At 39.5% G+C, this 22,533-nt stretch overlaps 1 protein-coding gene across 2 annotated transcripts in view; it reads left to right on the top strand.

The window, feature by feature from the left end:
* ANXA4 (annexin A4) overlaps nt 1-20,486 on the top strand; it is a 61,066-nt gene extending 40,580 nt beyond the window's left edge. For both annotated transcript variants that reach the window (XM_008514851.2, XM_008514852.2), the window contains 9 exons: nt 730-843; nt 1,694-1,784; nt 3,298-3,377; nt 5,233-5,289; nt 10,998-11,091; nt 13,415-13,510; nt 14,095-14,153; nt 15,180-15,302; nt 19,447-20,486. In XM_008514851.2, the coding sequence (XP_008513073.1) occupies nt 730-843; nt 1,694-1,784; nt 3,298-3,377; nt 5,233-5,289; nt 10,998-11,091; nt 13,415-13,510; nt 14,095-14,153; nt 15,180-15,302; nt 19,447-19,506 (774 nt within the window). In that variant the 3' untranslated portion in view covers nt 19,507-20,486. The remainder of the gene's footprint in view (nt 1-729; nt 844-1,693; nt 1,785-3,297; nt 3,378-5,232; nt 5,290-10,997; nt 11,092-13,414; nt 13,511-14,094; nt 14,154-15,179; nt 15,303-19,446) is intronic.
* The last annotated feature ends 2,047 nt before the right edge of the window (nt 20,487-22,533 follow it).

The following is a 22,533-nucleotide window of genomic DNA, read 5'->3' as shown; positions in this document are numbered from 1 at the left end:
ACAGCTATTAAAAATGTCATAGATGAATATTGATTTGGAATATATTCAAGATATATTGTTAAGTGAGCAAATACATTTAACTCAGTGTCTACTAAATTTTTGATCTCAGGACACTCTTAAATTACTGAAGACTTTTTTGTTTTTGTGGATTATATCTGTTGATATTTACCATATTAGAAATTAAAATTGAAGACATTTAAAAATATGTATTTGTTAACTTATTTAAAAAACAATAAACATATTACATGTTAATATAAATAACATTTTTATGAAAAACAGGTACATAGTCCAAAAAAAAAAATTTAGTGGGAAGATTGGCACTCTTTTACATTTTGCAAATCTCTTAACATCTGGCGTAATGGAAGATGGTTGGATTCTCATATCTGCTTCTGCATTCAGTTTGTTGTGATGTGTGGTTTTGGTTGAGGTATATGAAGAAAAGCTAGTCTCCTATAGATATGTAGTTGGAAAAGAGAGGACTATTTTAATAGCCTTTTAACATAATTGTACGTGTGTCAAGTAGCCTTTGGAAAACTCCGTTGTACAATTGTGAGAGAATGACAGCGTAAAGGCAAATAACGTCTTAGTGTTATTATGAAGATAGTTCAACTTTGTGGGCCCCCTGAAAGGGTCTTGGAGACCCCAGGCGTCCCTGGACCACACTCTGAGAGCGGCTTGTTTCAGTTACTACATGGAGCAGTTAAGCAGAACCGCTTTCTTGCATTGTAGGACCTGATAGACGACTTGAAGTCAGAACTGAGTGGCAACTTCGAGCGGGTGATCTTGGGGATGATGACGCCCACCGTGCTGTACGACGTGCAGGAGCTGCGAAGGGCCATGAAGGTTTGTGCCCCCTCCTCGCGTGCTGTCTGTGCCGTTAGTGCAAACGCTGGGGAGCTTTCTCAAGAAACTGTGATAATGGCCTTCTGAGAGTGGGGAGGATGAGGTACAGGAGAAAGATTTTCCTTCATTTGTGACAACTTGAAAACGTGACATTGCATTATAGCAATTGTAATTTTAAAATTGTTTTCCGAGAGTTATGGAAGCATTTGCTCTTTCCTATGGCTCCAGGGGGAATGATTATAGTTGTGCTTTTGGTGCAGTTCCAGAAACTTTCTTGTCGTGTTAGTACTTTTGAGGTAGGAAACTTTATGACTGACACGTTGGTGGCCTCTGGGCTGCTGTGGGCTCAGAACTGGCGGAAAAGGTTGTCTGCCTCCCTAGATGCTGGATCCACTGTGCCCTCACCCAAGGTCTGCCAATTTTTAATGACCAAGTATGAAATTCAAACACAATTACCCTCCTCAACCGTGTCAATAAATACTCAGCCTCATGGAAGGTTCTGGGCTAGGCTCTGGGTAAGCAAAGAGTCTTTGCCAGAAGATTCTGCCCTTCAAGGGAAAAGTACAGGGACGTCCAGGAAAGATTAAGTCCCCAGAGGGCAGAAACTGTCCCTAACCTGGCACCTTAACTATCAGTAGAAAGAGCCCATGAATGTTTGTTGTTACTAATAATGATTATGGTAAACACATTGGAATTTGAGCAGGACAGTTAAAAATTAGCAAATCCTGTTGCTAGAGCCCCGAGGGTTGTCTTTATTCTCTACAGATTCCTGGCTGCATTCCTTCTGTGTCTGGCACTCAACTTTGTAAACTGGCTCATAACACCCTCTTCCTCTGGGTTTCGTGTTTAGGGAGCTGGCACGGATGAGGGCTGCCTGATTGAGATCCTGGCCTCTCGGTCACCGGAGGAGATCCGGCGCATAAACCAGACCTACCAGCTTGGTATGTAGCATCCTCAGTGGCCTGGCTGAGGTTTTGCTGGGATTTGAGAAGTAAACTAGCAGCAGGTCGTTACCCACTGATTAGACCCTGTTCATAGAAACACTGACCATGAGGCATCCTCAGTTCCAAGCTCTGCTTTCAGGCAGATCCCCGTCTAGGCAAAGACTGTCTGTTGGCTTCTCAAAACTTCTCAGGTGAAGATGCCACTCTGCTTAGGCTACCCAGTGCAGTGTTCTAATCTTCTGAAGGCTGGAAAATTGTTCCTTATTATCAAGCAGAGAATCAAATATGCTTGTTCAAAAAGGGTGGCACCAGTGAATTCTCTTGTTCCAAGGAATGGCCTGGAGGGGCCGTCTGGCCCAACTTCTTACATCCAGATTGGACTGTATGTCCTCCAGCCTTCTCAGAATGCTAGCCATTTACTTGCTTCTTACAAATCTCCAGAGGACAATACATATGAAGAGCCTTTAAAAGATGCATACCTTTTTTCCCCTAAGAATATAATAAAAAAGTGCACAAAGATTTAGATCCTGCAGTGTTTGTTTGGCATTGTTTATAGTAGCTAAAAATGTCCAACAGTAGCAGATTGGCTAAATAAAATATGATACACTCACACAACAGACTATTATGTAGTCATCAAAATGTATACTGACAGATAATATTAAATTACATTACATGATATGGTATATGGATGAGTGAAAAAAGACAAATTATAAAAAGTATGCTATGATCCCATTTTTTTTAGGAAAGAAAAATAATATGTGTATGTGGGGAAAAATGAGGAAGGATATTCACCAAAATGTTATCAATGATTATTATTTTGGGGTGATTAGATTATGGTGTGGTTCCCCCCCCTTCATTTTACTTATTTGTTTTTTCCTAAGTTTTCTGTAGTAAACATGTAGTACTTTGGGAGAAAGAGAACAAAACAGTAAGAGGTTTTTGGTAAGTGTCCAGAGCCGGAGATTCTAAACCTGGAGAGTGTGGTTCTGGCACCGGGATCTGCATGTCTGCTGAGGGCAGGTCTTCTCCCCGAGGACTGTGAAGGGTTGGAGCTTCTCTGGGGATGCTCTCCAGCTAGTGACATGGCAGGGAAGGCACATGCTAGAATTTGAGCCTGACAGCCCCCTGCTTGTCCCCACCGCGGGTTCGGAAACTCGGCTCCCTTTGCCTTTCTGCACGCCGATCAACAGTTACTGTTCTCTGTGTCCCCGAAAAGCACGTTCAGGACAGACCCCTGGACAGTAGGGACCGGAGAGTGAGGATTACACCCCAGCTGTCTCGACCTCCCGTTTTAAGGGACAGGAATATCTCATTTCCACTGTAATGACAAGCTAAGCTTATCTTCACTGTTTTATCAGAGTTTAGTTTTTGAAAAACCGTGGGGTGAAAAACCTCATGAGGAGCTGCGTCAGTAAACAGGTTGGTCCTGGAGAGGACAGAAGGCTCCGGAGTGTGACACAGTGTTGGGCAGGACTCTGTCCTGATGTCGCTAATTTTACTCTCTTGCTAGAATACGGGCGGAGCCTTGAAGATGACATTCGCTCTGACACGTCTTTCATGTTCCAGCGCGTGCTCGTGTCTCTGTCCGCTGTGAGTGGTTCCCTCTGGTGGCTGCTTCTGGTGGGGGTTGGGTTTTATTGAGACTCTTACTCTGTATCCCCTTTTCCAGGCTTTCTCATCCTTTCAACCTCCCAAATGTGAACGTTCCCCAGGTGTTTTTCTTGGGACTCTCTGTTGTTTTATCTTCTCTGCTTTACAGTCTCTGGCCAGTCATGGATGCCCATTTATTCTAATTTTACTTATTTAGTTAGTTCTAATTTATAGTTACAAGTACCTAATACATGCCAGGCACACTGAAAATTAGGAAGATGATTAAGAGGCAGTTCCACGGCTTTAAGAGTTTATATTGTCATAAGGAGTATATCAGGTACACAGTTGCTATAATAAAGGCATGAAAAGTTAAGTACCAAGGGGGAGGCACAGAGTAAAAGGAAGATTCAAGAAGCGAGTTTGGTTGCAGAAACAAAGGAAAGGCTTCATGACAGAGGTGCTACTTCAGAGTGTGGAGGGTTTGCTAGGATTTCAAGAGGCAGAGGTGTGGGTGGGTATATTCCAGGCAGGAAGAACAGCAAGAAAGGGCCAACGAGACAGGACACAGATATATTCGGGGAACAACTGGCTGAGCGGTTGGGCTGGTAATTTTAGGAGCAAGGTGGAAGGATGAACTGGGATTCTGTATGGGAATGAGTTTGCCCTTTCTTTGGAGAGCAGTAGGGAGCCACTGAAGGTTTTGGAGTGGTAGAGTGGTGTGATTGGAACTGCGTTTTCAGAAGAGTGATGTAATAGTGATGTGTAAGATGAGTTGAACTGGAGGCTGGGAGACCAGGTAGGAAGTTACCGCAATATTCTAGATGAGAAATAAAGGAGGACTGGGCTACTGTTGGAGCAGGGTGCCAGAAAAGAGAAGATGGATACACGAGATATTTCACATGACTTCCCAATTTTATCTTTATCCCTGACCTCCTTCCTGAGCGTGAGACTCATTTCTCACTGCTTTTAGATGATTCCTTATGGACATTCTACCATCAACTCAAATCAGTCCTCCTAAACTAAACCTGAACTCATTTTCCCTCCAAACCAGCTCATCTTCCGGACTTGCCTGTTTCTGTTCATCTTGGTGCTGTTCTTCCAACAACCAAAGCAGAACCCCGGAAATCATCTCCAACTCCCACCTCACTCTGTCTCTGAGATTTGTTTAACAATGCCGGCCTGCTTTTCTTATTTCCTACCCATTTCCTCTTTTCCTCCCACATTTACCAGTCTGCTGAGCCAAGCCGAGACCATAGAATATTGAGAAAGCAATAAGAATAGCCTAACAAACCAGAGTAGCTTATTTTGTCACTCTTTAGCATTCCTCCAAGCCTTCAACCCTGCTCTCCCTGTGAGCTGGTGTTGGTGAGGGGTGGGGGCATTTTCATGTGCTCCTCAAGCCCCACTGCTGGTCCAGATTCTCTTGATTCTCCTTTCCCAGCCCCTATTTGGCATAAATGATCAGTGTAGATTTGCCAGTTTGGAAGGCATGAGTCAGCTGGGGAGACACCGGAGTGGGGGAGGTGGGAAAGGAGAGGAGGCAGTCGTGGAGGGAGTGGTCAACAGAGAGCATCTGTTCTCCTTCTGCTGGCAGAGACACCCACGCAACATTAGGGAGCCACACTGGGGCTCGCCCTTTGGTTGGTGGTGTTCTCTAGGCACAGATCAGAGCCACAGATAATGCAAGCTCATTCAAAGGACGTCTGTTCTCTCTTCCTAGGCTGGAAGAGTGACCACTAGTGGCATTCTGTCTAATGACCATGTGCTTAGGTTCCCAGACATTCTGTCTTAACAGCACCCCCCAGTCTTGGTAGATACTCTCTTATTTTCTTTGGTTTGTTTTTCTCGTCCTCAGGGTGGCAGGGATGAAGGAAATTACCTGGATGATGCTCTCGTGAGACAGGATGCCCAGGTTAGTGGAACTGCAGCTTCTTTCCTCTCTTTTGCCAGTAAGACAGGCCTTGGTTGGAGGACACCCTCTTATATTTCAGTGTATAATTGGCCAGGCTGGGATATGTTATGAAAAAAAGATTCCTACAGGTAACCTTCAACAGAAGAAGTTCCTTGCAGATCTACTTAGGGCTGGGGGTGGCACAGGACATCATTATGTAAAGACCCTTGGATTCCAGATTTCTTGACATTGGGACCATGGTGTAGCCACCCCAAAGAACCACGGAGCATCTTCTAAACTACTTGGAGGTGAAGGGACCTGCCTTTGCTTGGTTTATTTTGCATTTTTACTTCCCAAAGAGAACATTTGATAAGACCTGTGTAAAACAGCTTGGCACAGTGTGTAACCTGTTGGGTAAAATTCATACCCAACCCCAAGAAGGGGTTGCTTCCCTGGTACCCAGCCCACTGATGGTTGCCCTGTCCTAGTTACAGTAGCCAGATAACACTAATAATAATAGCTAATAAAAAGTGGGTTCTTACCAGTTACCAAACATTCTTCTAAGCTCCTTATATGAAGTAAGCTGTTGAGTCCTTGCAGTAACTGTATGAAGTAAGTATTGCTATCGCTGTTTTATGGACAAGAAAATTGAGGCCAGAGAAGTCAAGTTCTTTGCTCAAGTACACAGATAATAGATGGCAGAATTGGGATTTGAACCCAGGCAACTTGGATGTAGACCCTGTGCTCTTAACCAATATACAACCATAGAGAAGGACTGGTCCCACTCGGTATGTGAAGTATGAGCCACTCTGGATTCTGCAGGAGAGAACCTGTTGCTCTCATAAGAGTTCTGAGGACTCGGGGTGGCCCATGCCCTACAGGAGATACAGGAAATTGCCTTTAATCCAGAAGCTTGGAGGAGGGAGAAGGTATTGAAAATACTGGAACTCTTGGATGCTTATGTGAATTTCAGTTACCTCAAGGAGAGCATTTTTGGGCAGGCTGGAAGGAACCTAATAGCCCAGGGGAATCCCAAATGAAATGAAGGGTTAGTGAGCAATTTATTCCTGAAACACTATATCCACTGTCAATTTTTGGTGGGTTTACTAGGTGCCAGGCATTGTGTTAACTACTTTACATTTTTTCCTTACAACAAATCTGCTAAGTAGATATTATTACTTCTGTTTTATAGATTAGGAAACTGATGCATAGATTTAAATAACTTGTCCAAGATCACATATTGGTGGAATTGGGCCCTGTGAATCCAGGTCTGCCTGATTTTTATTTTTCAGCTTTTTTTTTAACTTTTTTTTTTTTTTTGAGGAAGATTAGCCCTAAGCTAACTGCTTCCACTCCTCCTCTTTTTGCTGAGGAAGACTGGCCTGCTGCCACTCCTCCTCTTTTTGCTGAGGAAGACTGGCCCTGAGCTAACATCCGTGCCCATCTTCCTCCACTTTATATGTGGGACACCTACCACAGCATGGCTTTCCAAGTGGTGCCATGTCCACACCTGGGATCCAAACTGGTGAACCCCGGGCCACCAAAGCAGAACGTGTGCACTTAACCGCTGCGCCACCGGGCCAGCCCCAGCCTGATTTTTTTAAAGCATGCAATTCAACAAACAAATATTTTTGGGCTCTTCAAGGAGCACAGTTCTCTTTGGAGGTGACCAGGTGAAAAGGTGCTTCCAAACAACTTTGGGCTTGGGAAGGTGGACAGAGGGAACAGAACTCAGAATAGAGTGTCTCTGGATCCTCCAAGTCTTACCAAGAGGCGAGGAATTTAAGAACAACTCCAGCCAAGATTTCAGCTTTTCCAGGATCAGACAGTAGGAAAAGCTGGTCCATCTTTGCTCTTTAATTTGCACCAGCAGCAAGGGAGTATTTGCAAACTTTGGGTATTATAGCTGGATTTCAATGTAGGAAAGTAAATGAGTTTGAGATAAGAATGATCAGAGCAGGTGGAATTAGGGACTAATTTCTCATAAAAGGTAGAAATTTTAAAATATAGAGAGGCTATTATCTAACAAGTCGAATTTTATCTATTCTTGGAATATAACTTGCACTAAAGGAAATAATAGGTGATCAGAATTCCTACTTTAAAAAGAAATTCATGATATATTAAAACTACATGAAAAATACCCTTTGGAACTTTTGCTGGACGATGACACATATTTGATTCCCTTCTTCTGAAAGACAAACAAACCAGGAAATATAAAAATAGGGAAAAATCTGCATCAATACTGGAAACTGTGGAGGAGGACCATTAAAATGCCAGATGGGCAGCAAACCTGGGCCAAGGAGGCGGGAGGGCCATTCCTGCCCCAGAAAAGAGGCTCAGCACCCGGTCCCCCCACCCCCTCCCAGGGAAGCAGGCACAGCGGCTTCATGCAAACAGGAGGCAACCCCTCAGAGAAGACTTGCTCTCAGCTGCCCCGAGTGCACTAGCCACAAGCGCTCCTGCTTGAAATTCGTCCAAATGAAAAGTGAGGAGCTGCAAGAAGAACGCACTCACCTTGTTCTGGGGAACAAACAGATCTGGAAACACTGCCCCTCATTTAAGGATGAATGAGCATGAAAATCAACAAATCCTCAACTCAAACACGATGTGGCCTCTGAACAAACTGAGGCAGGAGGGAGGCAAACATGGCCATACCACAAGAGACAGGTTTCAGAGTGCTTTGGACCCTAAATAGATGAGAGAGAAATGGATTTTAATTAAACAAGAACTAAAAAAAAAAATGCAATGAGAAAATAACAGAGATGAAAATGGAGCTGGATGGAAGGTAAGCAGAGACAAAAAAGGGAGCTAGATGAATGGAGGAGAAATTTCTTAGATGAAACAAGAAAAAACAATTTTAATGTTTATTAGAAGCAAGAATGATCAGAAATGACATTGCCAAAAACAGAATCATTGTTGTGGAAAGCGATGCTGAAAAAAATCTCCAGAGTTCGGAAGAAAAGGACAAAGCGATCAGAGAAGAGGAGGAATATAGAGGAAAGATGATGGAGATTAGAATCCTGACAGCCTTGATCTATGTTTAAATAGAAAATAAAGGTAAAAATAAGTTAAAGCCTGTGGTCCTGGTATAAGAATAGAGAGAAACCAATGGAATGATTGGACAGTCTGAGAGCAGGACCAAGCCTGTGTCAGAATACACAGGTAGCATTTCAAATCGGTAAAACACAGATTACTTACTCAGTGGAGTTGGGACAACTGCCAACCATTTGGGAGAGAATAAAGTTAGATCCCTACTTTCCCCTCACATCATAATGGGTTCCAAATAGACTGAAATCTTAATGTAAATAAATGAAGTCAAAAAGTTATTGTAATAAAAAATAGTTAAATATTTTTCTAATCCGGAGCTGGGAAAGGATTTTGTATGCATGACGCCAAAGCGTGAAACCATAAGGAAAAATGATTGGTAGTTTGGCTACATTAAAAAACATACAATGCCAGAACTAGAAGGACCCACAACTAAAATATACAACTATGTACTGGGGGGATTTGGGGAGAAAAAGCAGGAAAAAAAGAAGAAGATTGGCAACACTTGTTAGCTCAGGTGCCAATCTTTGAGGAAAAAAAAAAAAATATATATATATATATATACATGACTGTTTTAGCAAACAATACCACAAAAAAAATTAAAGTCAAATGATGAAATGGGAAAAAGTTTCACCTTATGTATAATAAGCTTAATATATAAAGAGGTTTTATAAGTAAATAATATAGTTAACTATGTTATTGATAAATCAAAACTACTGTTTTGTTACTATGAATAAGAATACCCCAGTTTTTTTAAAAAAATGGACAATGAACATTAACAGCTACCTCAGAAAAGGAAAAACAGAAATGGCAAATGTGCAAAATATGTCCAACCTCACTAGTTATTAAAAAAATTAACACAAAAAGATAGCATTTTCCAAGCATTATTTAAAGTTACTCTTTTCAAGGTCATTTTTATGGTATTTTACAAAAGTATTCGGTGACAGTTGAAAGTTGGTTCTTTACCCACATGTTATAGTTACTATTTCTGTGTAACACATTATCTCAAACTTAGTGACCAAACAACCACCATTTTATTATGCCCATGGATTCCATGGGTCAGGAATTCAGACAAGGCACAGTGGGATGGCTTCTCTCTGCTCTGTAATGTCTGAGGTCTTAGCTGGGAAGATATGAACAGATGGAGGTGACTCAACTGGCTGGGGGCTGGAGGCTCCATCGCTTATGTGTCTGGTGTCTGAGTTTCGCTGACTCAAAGGCTGGGCCCACCTGGGACTGTGAAAAGGAAGAAACAGATGAACAGATGGAAGTAACCCCAATAAGTGACAAAATGTGTCAATTAAGGGCATTTTGAGAAATTTAACAAGCCAGCTGCTGATTATCAATGAACAGTAGGGTTTTTAAAAAAGAATTTTTTTTAATTTTTTAATAAAATACACCATTTTAACCATTTTTAAGTGTTAAGAACTTAAAATCTCCAGAATTTTTTCATCTTGCAAAACTGAAATTCTATACGCATTAAACAACTCATTTCCCCCTCCCGCTAGCCCCCGACAACCAGTATTTTACATTCTGTTTCTATGAGTTTGACGACTACAGATGCCTCATATAAGTGAAATCAGGCAGTATTTGTCTTTTTGTGACTGACTTATCTCAGGTAGCATAATGTCCTCAAGGTTCATCCATGTAGTAGCATGTGTCAGAATTTCCTTCCTTTTTATGGCTGCATAGTTTTCCATTGTATGTATACCACATTTTGTTTATCCGTTCATGCATCGATGAACATTTCTGTTGCTTCCACCTTTTGGCTATTGTGAATAATGCTGCTATGAACATGGGCATACAAATATCTCTTTAAGATCCTGCTTTTAGTTCTTTTGGGTATATACACAGAAGTAGCATTGCTGGATCACATGGTAATTCTATTTTTGAGGAACAGCCATACAGTTTTCTAGAGCAGCTGCATCATTTTACATTCTCACCAATAATGCACAAGGGTTCCAATTTCTCCACATCCTCACCAACACTTGTTATTTTCTGTTTATTAAAAAAATTTTTTATAGCAGGCATCCTAATGAGTGTGAAGTGATATGAACAATAGTTTTGATTTATCAATAATATAGTTAAAGTGACCAGAATTAATTTCTTATATTCCTATTTGGTTAGAATATAAGCAATTACTAATGGGGTTCTGGTTCTATTGTGAGACCTTCTGTAGCCTCCAGATAACCATAGATCATTCTAGATCAGTGTTGTCCAATAGGACTTTCTGCGGTGTTGAAAAGGTCTACATCTGTATTGTCTAGTATGGGTAGCCACTAGCCACATGTGGCCACTGAGCACTTGAAATGTGGCTACTATGACTGAGGAGTTGAATTTTAAATTTTATTTAATTTTAATTAAAATTTAAGTAGTGGTTAGTGGCTACTGTATGGGACAGCCCAAGTCTAGGGCATTCCTTTTAGCTCTTAAAATAGAACCACGTCATCTGCCTAGAGGGGGCCGCTGGTGTTTGCCCTAACTCTCAAGGAGATATCATAGGGTCCCATTAGGAGCTAAGGAAAAATCCTGAGTCATTTCCACTCACTGCCAATGCCACTTCCACCCCCATCACCAACAGAATAAAACTAAGCCAGCTCAGCTCTTTGAAGTTCTGGAAATATTTGCATATGTCCTGGCACCTTCTCTGCGGTGTTTTCAACTTGTGCTTTGTTTGGCTTCAGGATCTGTTTGAGGCTGGAGAGAAGAAATGGGGGACAAATGAGGTGAAATTTCTAACCGTTCTCTGTTCCCGGAATCGAAATCATCTGTTGCATGGTAAGGCACTTGTATCATCTTCCAAAGAAACTGTTTGAAAGATAGTGAAAGCTGTATTTCCCATAATTAATTGATAACCTTTTCCCCTTTCCTTGGTACAAAGAACCGATTGTACTGAACTGTCTTAGATGTCTTACCTTGGAAATGTATGAGTGCATGAGGGCCAATTTCTAAAAGATTAACTATGAATAATTAGCAGATATACAATGTATTCATAGAAGTTTGGCATTCCTGTTTTAGGAAACCGACCTTCCTAATCAGCCCTTTTTCGAAAGCAGCCCATTTTAAATTTAGTTACATAAGAAAAAATCTTCAGTAACATCAGTGAACAATAAAATAAGAAATATTGGTTGACATTTATTCCTGTTTAACATCCAAGTTGTAAAGCTAATAAAAGTGATTTCTTTAGGGGGTATGTTGCATAAGATGAACAGTGGATAATTTCAAATTTTATTTCCCATGTGTGATGTTTCTAATTTGCTTGTGATAATGCTAGTCTTTGTAATGTGCTTTTAAGTTCTTTGGGGAAAAAGATACTATACAATTGTAGCATATTTGTTGTCATGTTTATTTTCTTCTTGTAAACAGCAATAGAGTTTAATAAGATATTTCATCTTTTATGTAAACTCTTTAGGTCTTTATTCTATATCATAATTTTATAAACCCACCATGCCCTTATAATCACACACAATTTACAAAGCTCGTGGGAAAATTGAGAAGAATGAGTTTGCTATGTTGAAAACATAAATAAAGTAATTGAAAAGTACAACACTTTGGAAGCTGCAGTCATTTCAGATATTCCACAGTGAGAACAAATAGGCAATTACTCCTGTTAATAAATGCATGAGCTACCATCACATGCACCGACTTCTGACTTAGCTCCTTATTTCTTTGCCTTCCCTTTTGTGATTACTGACAACACACATCTCCCCCTAGTGGCATGTTTCAAGAACTGCAGGTCCTCAGAAGGCGAGTTAGTGCAAATACATTTGTAACAATTTTCAATTCCTGGTGCGACTCCACAGTTGGATGCTTATAAAATACTATCTGCCTGTAAGCCACTTTTAAGTGCTATTTTGATAAAGAAAATTTTTTCATCTTCTTAGCAACCAACACAAATAGTGAGGATTTACAATAATGAAGGTTCATTGATAATTCTCTATCTTCTAGGTGCAGTGCTAAGCATGGTATAAGCATTGTTTGTTGCAACATCCTAATGGAGCAGCTATTATTTCTCTTACTTTATAGTGGAAAAAACTGAGGCTTAGAAAATGTGTCAATTAGATTTCTTTGATTCCAAGTAATATTCACTGACTCTAAGTAAGAAATGAGGAAATAATATAGAATGGGACAAGAGGAACATGGAAGATACTGATCGCTCACTGAATTAAAGGGAGAGCTGAACAACTCTAGGAAGAAGAAAAATCAAGGCAGTTCTGGGGATCTCAGTAGAAGGGAGTCATGGATTTTATTTCTAAGGCAGAGTTTCCCAAAGTCTGGTGTCCATTCTTGAACCCCTCCTTCAGACTTGCTGACTTAGTGTTTCAGAGAGTGACACCCAGGAGGTTTGACAGGTTTCCCGGGTGATCCCTATGTTCTCTGAGGTTAAAGATGACTCAGTGCCTTTGGCCATCCCCATGATCTGCTCAGTTCAAAAATTCCCAGGAGGGTAAGACTGATTGGTCCTGGTGGGTGAGCCCATCACTCATTTGGTAGACCTAATGGTGCATGCTGTGGGGCAGGAGTGTCCCAAGACTGACATTTGGGCGACACAGCACCCCAAAGAAGGTGATGTAGATAAACGAAACAGATATCCACTCTCAGAAGGCTCCAGAAGGAGACAGCAAGAAAGGAAAACATGTTCATCACATTAAAAAATACTTGGCAAAGATGCAAGAAAAAATTATGTTAGAGTCTATTAAAAGATCCAGCCAGCTGTTATCAAATGTGACTCAGTTTTGAAGAGGTTGAGTTTCTCTAATTTTGATGAGCCAAAAGGAAACAATGAGAAAAGCAAATCCCTCCAGAGATTATCTCCATATTATGTGTGAGAAAACAGGGTCCCAGATAAGGGAAGAGACTTGTTTGATGTCCTCCAGGATTCACAGTGTTCCTTCCTCCGCTCCTTGGGCCCATTCCACTTGCCATATGTCTCCTGGGTTCTCATTCACTTTGCTAATTAGCTTCCTCTTGAAATGTGCCAAAGAATACATGGTGTGGTCTAGTTAAAAGATGCTCACTCTCCATAAATTTTAGTTTTCTTTATTTTTTTATTACTTATTCTTTTTTATTATTTATTATGCTGTCTTGTTATTGTTTGTAGTGTTTGATGAATACAAAAGGATATCACAGAAGGATATTGAACAGAGTATTAAATCTGAAACATCTGGTAGCTTTGAAGATGCTCTGCTAGGTATAGGTAAGCTGGTGGGGGTGGGGAGTGGAGAAACAAATGTCTATAGACTTTCCTCATTGTTACCAGTTTGTTGTCATGGTGATGCAGAATTTTTTTTCAGGAATAAAAAAATTGTTTAAATTACTCATGATATGTTCCAGAATTTTAAACAAGAAATATTATATACAACCTGATTGTTATTGTACCACGTGGTTTTATATATTTCATTTCCTCCGTGCCTTTATTTTCAGTATATGACAAAGATGATCCTATACTAACTTCATTTGCAAGTCTGTGAATGGTTAGAATTAATAACTGTTTCATATGGGAGAGATAGTAATCATTTTGAAACTATTTGCTGCCTTTTGCTTTATTGGCCTTTGTTAATTACATCTCCAGGAACTTGTCAATAAATTAAGGATACTTTCCATCTGTGAAAATGTTTTCAGCGTGGCTTATGTTCATGAAACACTGTTTGGCTAAAATGTTTTCAACAAAGCAATCAAGAGATAACTACTAAATACCTTGTAGAAACAGAGGGAACTGTCATTTTTTTCCCATGGATTTTCTCTGTAATCTTTTCATTTCTTTTTTTTATCTCTTGATAGTAAAGTGCATGAGGAACAAACCTGCATATTTTGCTGAGAGGCTTTATAAATCTATGAAGGTAAATGGCTTCATTTTTAGCATCTGAATGACTCTGTCATGTCTTACGTCCACCTTCATATGCTTACTTACATCCACCACTAAAATTAGCCAAAATCAGTCTAAGATAGTCAATTCAATTCATTAGATAGTTCATTGAGTGCCTGCCAATAATAACACTAGGTAATATTGGATACTTATGATGTGTGATCACTGTTTCTAATGCTTTATATGTATAATTTTATCCCCATGACAGCTCTACGGGGCAGGCCTATTATCAACCCCCATTTTACAGATGAGAAAACCGAGGCATAGAGAAGATATGCAATTTGCTCAAGGTCCTTTGTGAGGAAGCAGTGGAGCAGGGATGCAAACACTGGCTGTCTGGCTTCAGAGCCCAAGTTCCTAACCATGCATTGTACTCTGTGCAAGCACCCTTGATGGGAACCACGGGAGGTGCAGGAAAGATCAAAATGCAGTCCTTGCTCTCAAAGAACTTCTAGTCTTGAGAGGAAGGCAGGTGTATACAAAACACCTTTAAGAACAAAAGAGAATGTAGGACCATAATTGAGGATCCAAATATTATAGGAACACAGAAGAAAGGGTATTTTGTTTCAATATTTGTTTAGGAGACAAGGATCAGAAAAGAATATATAAAGAAGTTGGTATATTTGAGCAGGACCTTAAAGGAAGTTTTATATCAGAGGATTTTACATGGTAGGAAGGAGGGTAAGGCTGGGGAGGGAAGGATGACATGTGGGGAGGAGTCATTGCAGGTGAGGCCAGCAGGCTGCAGAACACAGGAAATGTGTCTAGAACGGCTGAGGGCGGTCTCCTCTAGTCAGAACACAGAACGTTGGAAAGGTAGGTTGTGGAGAGCCTTGAAGACTATGGTGAGGAGCAATATTCCACAGGCCTCTAGGCTTGTGGTGCAAAGGACATCATCATCAGGAGAGTCATACATCCTCTTGCCTTGATAGACCGAAGATGAGCACTATCTGAAAACAAGAGAGGCTTTGATATGCAGCAATCTTGTTTTCTTCCTTAGGGCTTGGGCACCGATGATGACACTCTTATCAGAGTGATGGTTTCTCGAGCAGAGATTGATATGTTGGACATCCGAGCAAACTTCAAGAGGCTCTATGGAAAGTCCCTGTACTCCTTCATCAAGGTGGGTCATGGGAGGCTTGCCTTGGCCCAGGGGAAAGCTCTGATGAAAGGATGGGGTCCTCACCTAGCTATTTAGATACTTCTTATCTTTTCCTCTTCTGCAGATGTCATTCCCTTGAAAGATGCTCCCCTAATTCAGAGATTTCCAGTCTCTCTCCTTTCACACAGATGTTTAAATCTCTGCCAGGTTAGAAGCTGGAAATGTTTGCATCTAAATATAGTAATTATTTCATTTGATCCCAGACAGAGAAAGATCATATTTTAATGAATACTTTTAAGAGCACAATTTCCTTGTCTGCCTGCTTGCAGTGAAAGATAAGCAACTGAATCAGTCACCCAGAACCCTTCCGGGGCCAGCTGAGGTCTGCTGAAAACATGGGAAAGCATGGTAGTTATCTTAGATTGCTGTTCTTTACCTGGCACCAGACTTCCAGGAGTCCTAGCATGGCATGGGAGTGACGAGAAACGATTCACATCCCTCAAAACCCTCATTACTGGGATTTTACTTCTTGAGGAAGACAGAAGGGTCTCATGAATAGGAAAGCCAAGAGCCATTTCCCTAGAAGCTGGTGTTGGGTGCACAGTAAACTTCAAAGCAGGATTTGCTCTGTGAATTAAATATTCTGAATCCTACTCATAGCTTGGAGAGGTGTAACTATTAGGGGATTCGAGCTGCAGAGTTTGTTACTATGTCTACAAGGCATTCAGGAACCTGTTTCTGTTTCTGTAGAGTCTATGAGGTCACTTTATTTACAGAGCTGAAATATAGCTAGCTGTAAGTAAAATACAAGATTCAGGGATGACCATAAATGAAGTTATGGGAAAATATATTTGTGACATATAATAAGGGTTAATATCCCCATAGGAAGAGCTTCTACCGATCATTAAGAAAAAGGACAAAAATCCAAAAAGAAAAATTGGGCAAAAAGAAAACATGCACTTCACAAAAGATGAAACACAAATGGACAATAAATATTTAGAATGTTTAATCTCACTAATATACAATGAGTTGCAAGCAAAAAGAAATCATCGTTTTTCACCTAATACCTTAACAAAGTTTAAAGAGATCATATCGGCATTGAGAAGGGCCTGGGTTAAACTCACCATCTCTCATGGAAGGATTGTAAACAGGTCTAACTTTTCTAGGAGGCAACTTGGCAAAACTTATAGAATTAAAAAATAAACTGTAACCGTTACTTAGGTATTATATGTTTAGGATTTCTTTAGAGAAAATAATAAAATAAAAATGCACTAATCTACAGAATGGGAGAAAATATTTGCAAATCATATCTGATAAGGGTTTACTATTTAGAATCTATAAAGTACTCCTACAACTCAATAACAAAAGGACAAACAACCCAATTGAAAAATGACAAAGAATTTGAATAGACATTTCTCCAAGGAAGATAGATAAATGGCCAATAAGCACTGGAAGGGATGTTCAACATCATGAATCATTAGGGAAATGCAAATCAGAACCACAATGAAATACCACTTCATACCTACTAGGATGGCTATAATTAAAAACAAAAACAAAAACAGAAAATAAAAAGTGTTGACGAGGATGTGTGAATGTAAAATGGTGCAGCTACTGTGGAAAACAGTTTGGCACATCCTCAAAAAGTTAAGCATAGAATTACCACATGACCCAACAATTCCACTCCCAGGGAAATACTCAAAAGAAATGGAAACAGAGACTCAAAAAGATACTTGTACACCAATGTAAACATTATTCATAATAGCCAAAAGTTGGAAATAACCTAAGTGTCCATCAGACAGATGAATGGGTAAACAAAATATGGTACATAGATACATAAAAAAGAATGAAGTTTCTGATACATGGATAAATCTTGGAAGCATGCTAAATGGAATAAGCCAGACACGAAAGGACAAATACTGTATGATTCTACTGATGTGAAATATTTAGAAGCAGTAAATTCATAGAGATAGAAAGTAGATTGGAAGTTACCAGGGGTTGGCGGAAGAGGAGAATGGAAAGTTATTGCTTAGTGGTTACAGAGTTTCTAATTGGGGTGATGAAAGGGTTTTGGAAATAGATAGCAATGATGGTTACACAACAATGTGAATGTAATTAATGCCACTGAATTATACACTTAAAAATGGTTAAAATGGCAAATTTTGGTTGTGTGTGTGTGTGTGTATGTGTGAGGAAGATTAACAGCTGTGCCAGTCTTCCTCTACTTTGTATGTGGGACGCCTCCACAGCATGGCTGATGAGTGGAGTAGGTCTGCACCTGGGATCTGAACCTGTGGACCCAGGCAGCTGAAGTGGAGCATGCGGAACTTTAACCACTTGACCACAGGGCCAGCCCCCCAAATTTTGTTTTATATATATTTTTTACCACAATAAAAAAATCTATGACAGAATTTGAATAAAATTGTTTCATGAAATGTGAAAAAAGTACACTAAATATTATATTTTATCATAGCATTATTTAGATTTGTATAAATAATGTCATACATTTATAGTATATAACATTACATATTATATTATTTTTATTAACCAATAAGGTATGACTCAAATAAATTGTGGAAAGTCTATATAATACTATTCATGATGGAGTACAAAAATATTGATTGGCTTGGGGAAACATCAATATAAATATAACATATTTACATTATATGTTTGTATATATATAAATATGTAAATATATATGTGTATTCACACACTCACACAACACTGGAAAGAATTAAAAATGAAGAATACATTGCCCATTCAATAACAATTGCCAAAAGGAGAATAGAAATATAAAATATGCAAATAATAGAAAAAATGACAGAAGATAAAAATGTAAATTATAATAATAAATAAAGTCTCAGGTTAGGTAAAAATATAAAATCCTACTCCATGCTGTTTAAAAGGAACAAGTCAGGGGCCGGCCTGGTGGCGCAGCGGTTAAGTACACAGGTTCCGCTTCTCGGTGGCCCGGCAGGTTCAGATCCCGGGTTCCGACAGGGCACTGCTTGGCACGCCATGCTGTGGTAGGCGTCTCACATATAAAGTAGAGGAAGATGGGCATGGATGTTAGCTCAGGGCCAGGCTTCCTCAGCAAAAAGAGGAGGACTGGCAGTAGTTAGCTCAGGGCTAATCCTCCTCAAATAAATAAATAAATAAATAAATAAATGTAGTTAGCTCAGGGCTAATCCTCCTCAAATAAATAAATAAATGAATGAATGAATGTAGTTAGCTCAGGGCTAATCCTCCTCAAATAAATAAATAAATAAATAAATAAATAAATGAATGAATGAATGAATGAATGGAACAACTCAAATACAGTGACATGTAAGAAGCTTTAAAAAAAAGGCCAGGGAAAAGCACATTTGAGAAATACAAAAAAGAAAGCAGGGATTATAAGTAAAACGAATTTACAGAGAAACAGCATTAAATAAAAAGTGGATCACTTTATATTGATAAAGGCAACAATTCACAACAAAGATTAAATTGTCATGAAACTTTACGTGGCAAATAGTATTGCATTCAAATATATAAATGAGAAACTTGAGGCTGCAAAAGACGACATTGATGGAAATACTCTGCTAGATAGACTTGAACATATCCTTGTTCTTTGGCAGATCAATGAGACAAAGTATGAACAAGAATATATTAAGATTTATTTTAATAGATATATGTCGGGGCCGGCCCTGTGGCCAACTGGTTAAGTTCACGTGCTCCACTTCGGCGTCCCAGGGTTTTGCTGGTTCGAATCCTGGGCGCAGACATGGTACTGCTCATCAGGCCACGCTGAGGCGGCATCCCACGTGCCACAACTGAAATGTGCAACTATGTACCAGGGGGGTTTGGGGGTACAATACACAGCTTATAGTCATCTAGGTTAACTTTTTCAATCTTGTCTGGATTTTTCTCAGAGATACAATTTTTTTTGGTGAGGAAGATTGGCCCTGAGCTAACATCTGTGCCAGTCTTCCTCTATTTTGTATATGGGACGCCGCCACAGCACGGCTTAATGAGTGGTGTGTAGGTCCATACCCAGGATCCAAACCTGCAAACCCTGGGCCGCTGAAGCGGAGTGCACAAACTTAACCACTACACCACCGGGCTGGCCCTGTGTATTCCATTTTAAAATCCATTTATCTGACTGTAACTTCTCCTCCTTTGTCGCCAGGGTGACACATCCGGAGACTACAGGAAGGTACTGCTCATTCTCTGTGGAGGAGATGATTAAAATAAAATCCAGAAAGGATAAGAGGATTCCCAACTCTTGAAATTTTTTTAACTTCATCTTTCTACACTGCTATTAGCAATATCTCACAATGCTTATTTCCAATTAAAACGCCTACAGATGCCTCCTAGGATATAGACTGTACTATTATTCGTCTATAATTACTCATTATGATGCTTTAAAGCTGTACTTGCATTTCAAAGCTTATAAAACATAAAAGGAGACTTAAAATTAGAAATAAAAATGTGCTCTGTGTTTCAAAGGAATTGGAATATTTTAAATTATTTCATGTTTTCTTGTTGGTGAAAAACTATTCAAGTGGAAGACTTCTAAAACCACTTTTCTTCCCTAATTCTGTCTTTAGAGTGGCTGGTAATTTCTTGATTTGGAATTGTGAGCATATAGTCAGTAAGAACATCTATCCAGTTTGCTGTTTTACAAAGTCATGGTTTGAAAGTGTCCACAAATCTCTTTGTTTAGATTTTGTCTATAGTGTTAATTGACCTTTCCTGAGTTTGGCCTGGGAGACTTCCTCCATCACATCTTATGTTAAGATCACTCACTCTCTCCAGGTTAAGTGTAAAGTGTACCAAAATCACCAACTTGTCTGAACAAATTAAATTGTAAAAGTGTGGTTATACAGATCCTATGTGTCTGCTTACCAAACATGAATGCCGAACATTCCACAATATTATGGTTAATGTCTTAATCCATCTTGAAGATGAACGGAGAAAAATAACTGTCAAACTAGGTATCCTGGTGATGGTGTAATGCTCTGAGTTTACTTTTACTTAAAGGAAATTTTTTGTGCTAAAACTAGTTTTAAAAATCACTTTCGATTTCGTTGATTTGTAATTTACATTTGCACTGTGCCTTTCAACCCCAGAATTATTCTGAATGCGTACTTGGATTTCATTCAAAAGTTCAGTTTGTATCCAAGATGGAAAAATAACTTTAATAAAATATGGTGCCTTTAAAATGAAGTATGTGCTTTCTTTGACTGACTTTGCCACTTGTGAGTTTTCTCATCCTAGACCCTGAAAGGGACTTATGTTACTCGGTTTCTATGAGGAACTACAACTTAAGAGAAAATAACATATTTAGTCTTATGTGGGCTTAGTGCTATAACTAATGTTCCCATATACTAAAGACTAATGATATAATGTATTTAATTTATTCTTCAGAAATGAGTGATGCTCTCTATTCTAAGTAGAACATTTATATTAGAGTATGTGTCTTTGTTTATTCTATAGTATCTATTGTATTTTGATAGGTGAAATATAAAGATTTGTTTCTACTTGCCTATTATAAGTGCTTGATCTATTGGTGAAAGCTATTTACATGAATATTTAAGTCATTCCAATTAATTATAGGAAATACTACTGCAGCTTTGATACCTACCCAGAAGAGTATGGGATCTCTCAGTCAACTTTATTTGGCTTTGGAAGCATTACAATTTTTTGATAGTTTTATCTTTAAATTATATGACTTAGCCAAAATTTTAAAAGAATTACATTTGTTGACTGGACATCTTCTAGAGGCCAGGATTAAGCTTCCCTTGAGGAATGTTTATTATATAAACAAGCATGACTCTGGAATATAATTATGAAGCAACTTTGATTTTCTCTCCCACTGTCCATGTACGTTTCTTCATCGGGCCTAGTTCTCCTGTCTTTAGATGAAAATTCAGATAGAGGATAGAGTCATGACTTTCCTGGTCACTCTTAGGTTTTAAGAAGTCCTACTGTGCCATCCCTTAAGGTCATGAAACAGTGTCATTTCAGTAATTAATATGTCAAAATTCCAAACCTGATTTACAGTTGAGACTCCCTCCCTCGTTCAGCTCTGGCCTAGCGTCAGCAGGAAACTGGCTTTTGGGAAAGGGGATATGTAGGCTTCTCTTCTTTCTCCACTATGGCTTCCTTCCAATACTTCCCCACCCCCAACCTAGCCCCGGTTGTAGCAGGAGGAGGCAGGAGAGTGAACAACAGCAGCAAAGGTTCTTACTCCACTGTTACTGCTGTGGTGGTAGAGGATCAGCTATGTTGGCAGATGTTTAAAGTGGATTGTTGTGCGCATTCTTTTGTGTTCCTTTATCAACCCCCATCACCAGCGAACTACTCATTTTTGATTCCTTTGGCAAGGCAAATACATTTTTCCTTTTTCAGCCCCTAGGAACTCTTCAGGTTCTCTGTTCTGAAGTCTGTTGGTCCTTCCACCCACACCTCTTGGACAGAATCTAAGATGATCCCATGCTGGCTGTCTTATGGTGGCCCACACTTGTTCCACGGGAAACACTTGCACATGCTTTGTGCTGACAAATTCTGGGCATGCACACTGATCCCCCTGCAGCCATCATTCTCTGCCCCTCCCTACCCCCCCAAAAGCTGCCTCAGCCAGCCTCTCTCCATACAGATTTCTCAGGCCTGAGTCAGACACCAGTCCACTAACGCCCCCAAACTACATATACTACTGATGGGAATATAAATTGGTGCAGTCATTTCAGAGAGCAATTTGGCAATAGCTACTAAAGGTAGAAAGTTCCCAGCAAATCCACTTCTAGGAATCTATTTAGTGAATCCCTTGCACATAGTGTTCATCATTGTTCTATAAGAACATTAAAGTAGAAACAACCTAACTCCCTCAGTAAGGGAAAAGATAAATTATGAGTTAGTCTCCAAAGAGTGGTGAAAATTAACTAGAGATTGTCACTTAGATAAATCTGAAAAATATAATTTTGAGAGAGGAGAAAGGTGTAGAATGGTAGGTACAGTATGATTCCATTTAATTACATACCTAAATGTGCAAAAGAAAATATATTGCTTATGGGTATTTGTATAAGAACATACATGGGAATAATGATACACACCATTCTCAGCATAGTGGTCATCACAGTGGAGACAGACAGACTGACATGGAGAGGGAGCCTCTGCCTACCTCTATTGTTCTATTTAAAAGAATGAATCAAAGCAAGTATAATTTAAATTTAAGGTTTAGATTATCCTACTTGTGGTAGGCCCATGGATGTGA

Source organism: Equus przewalskii, chromosome 14 (assembly GCF_037783145.1).
Source record: "Equus przewalskii isolate Varuska chromosome 14, EquPr2, whole genome shotgun sequence".
NCBI classification, from domain to species: Eukaryota; Metazoa; Chordata; class Mammalia; order Perissodactyla; family Equidae; genus Equus; species Equus przewalskii.
Note: the sequence above shows the minus strand (reverse complement) of the source record. Positions and strands in the feature narration are given on the sequence as shown.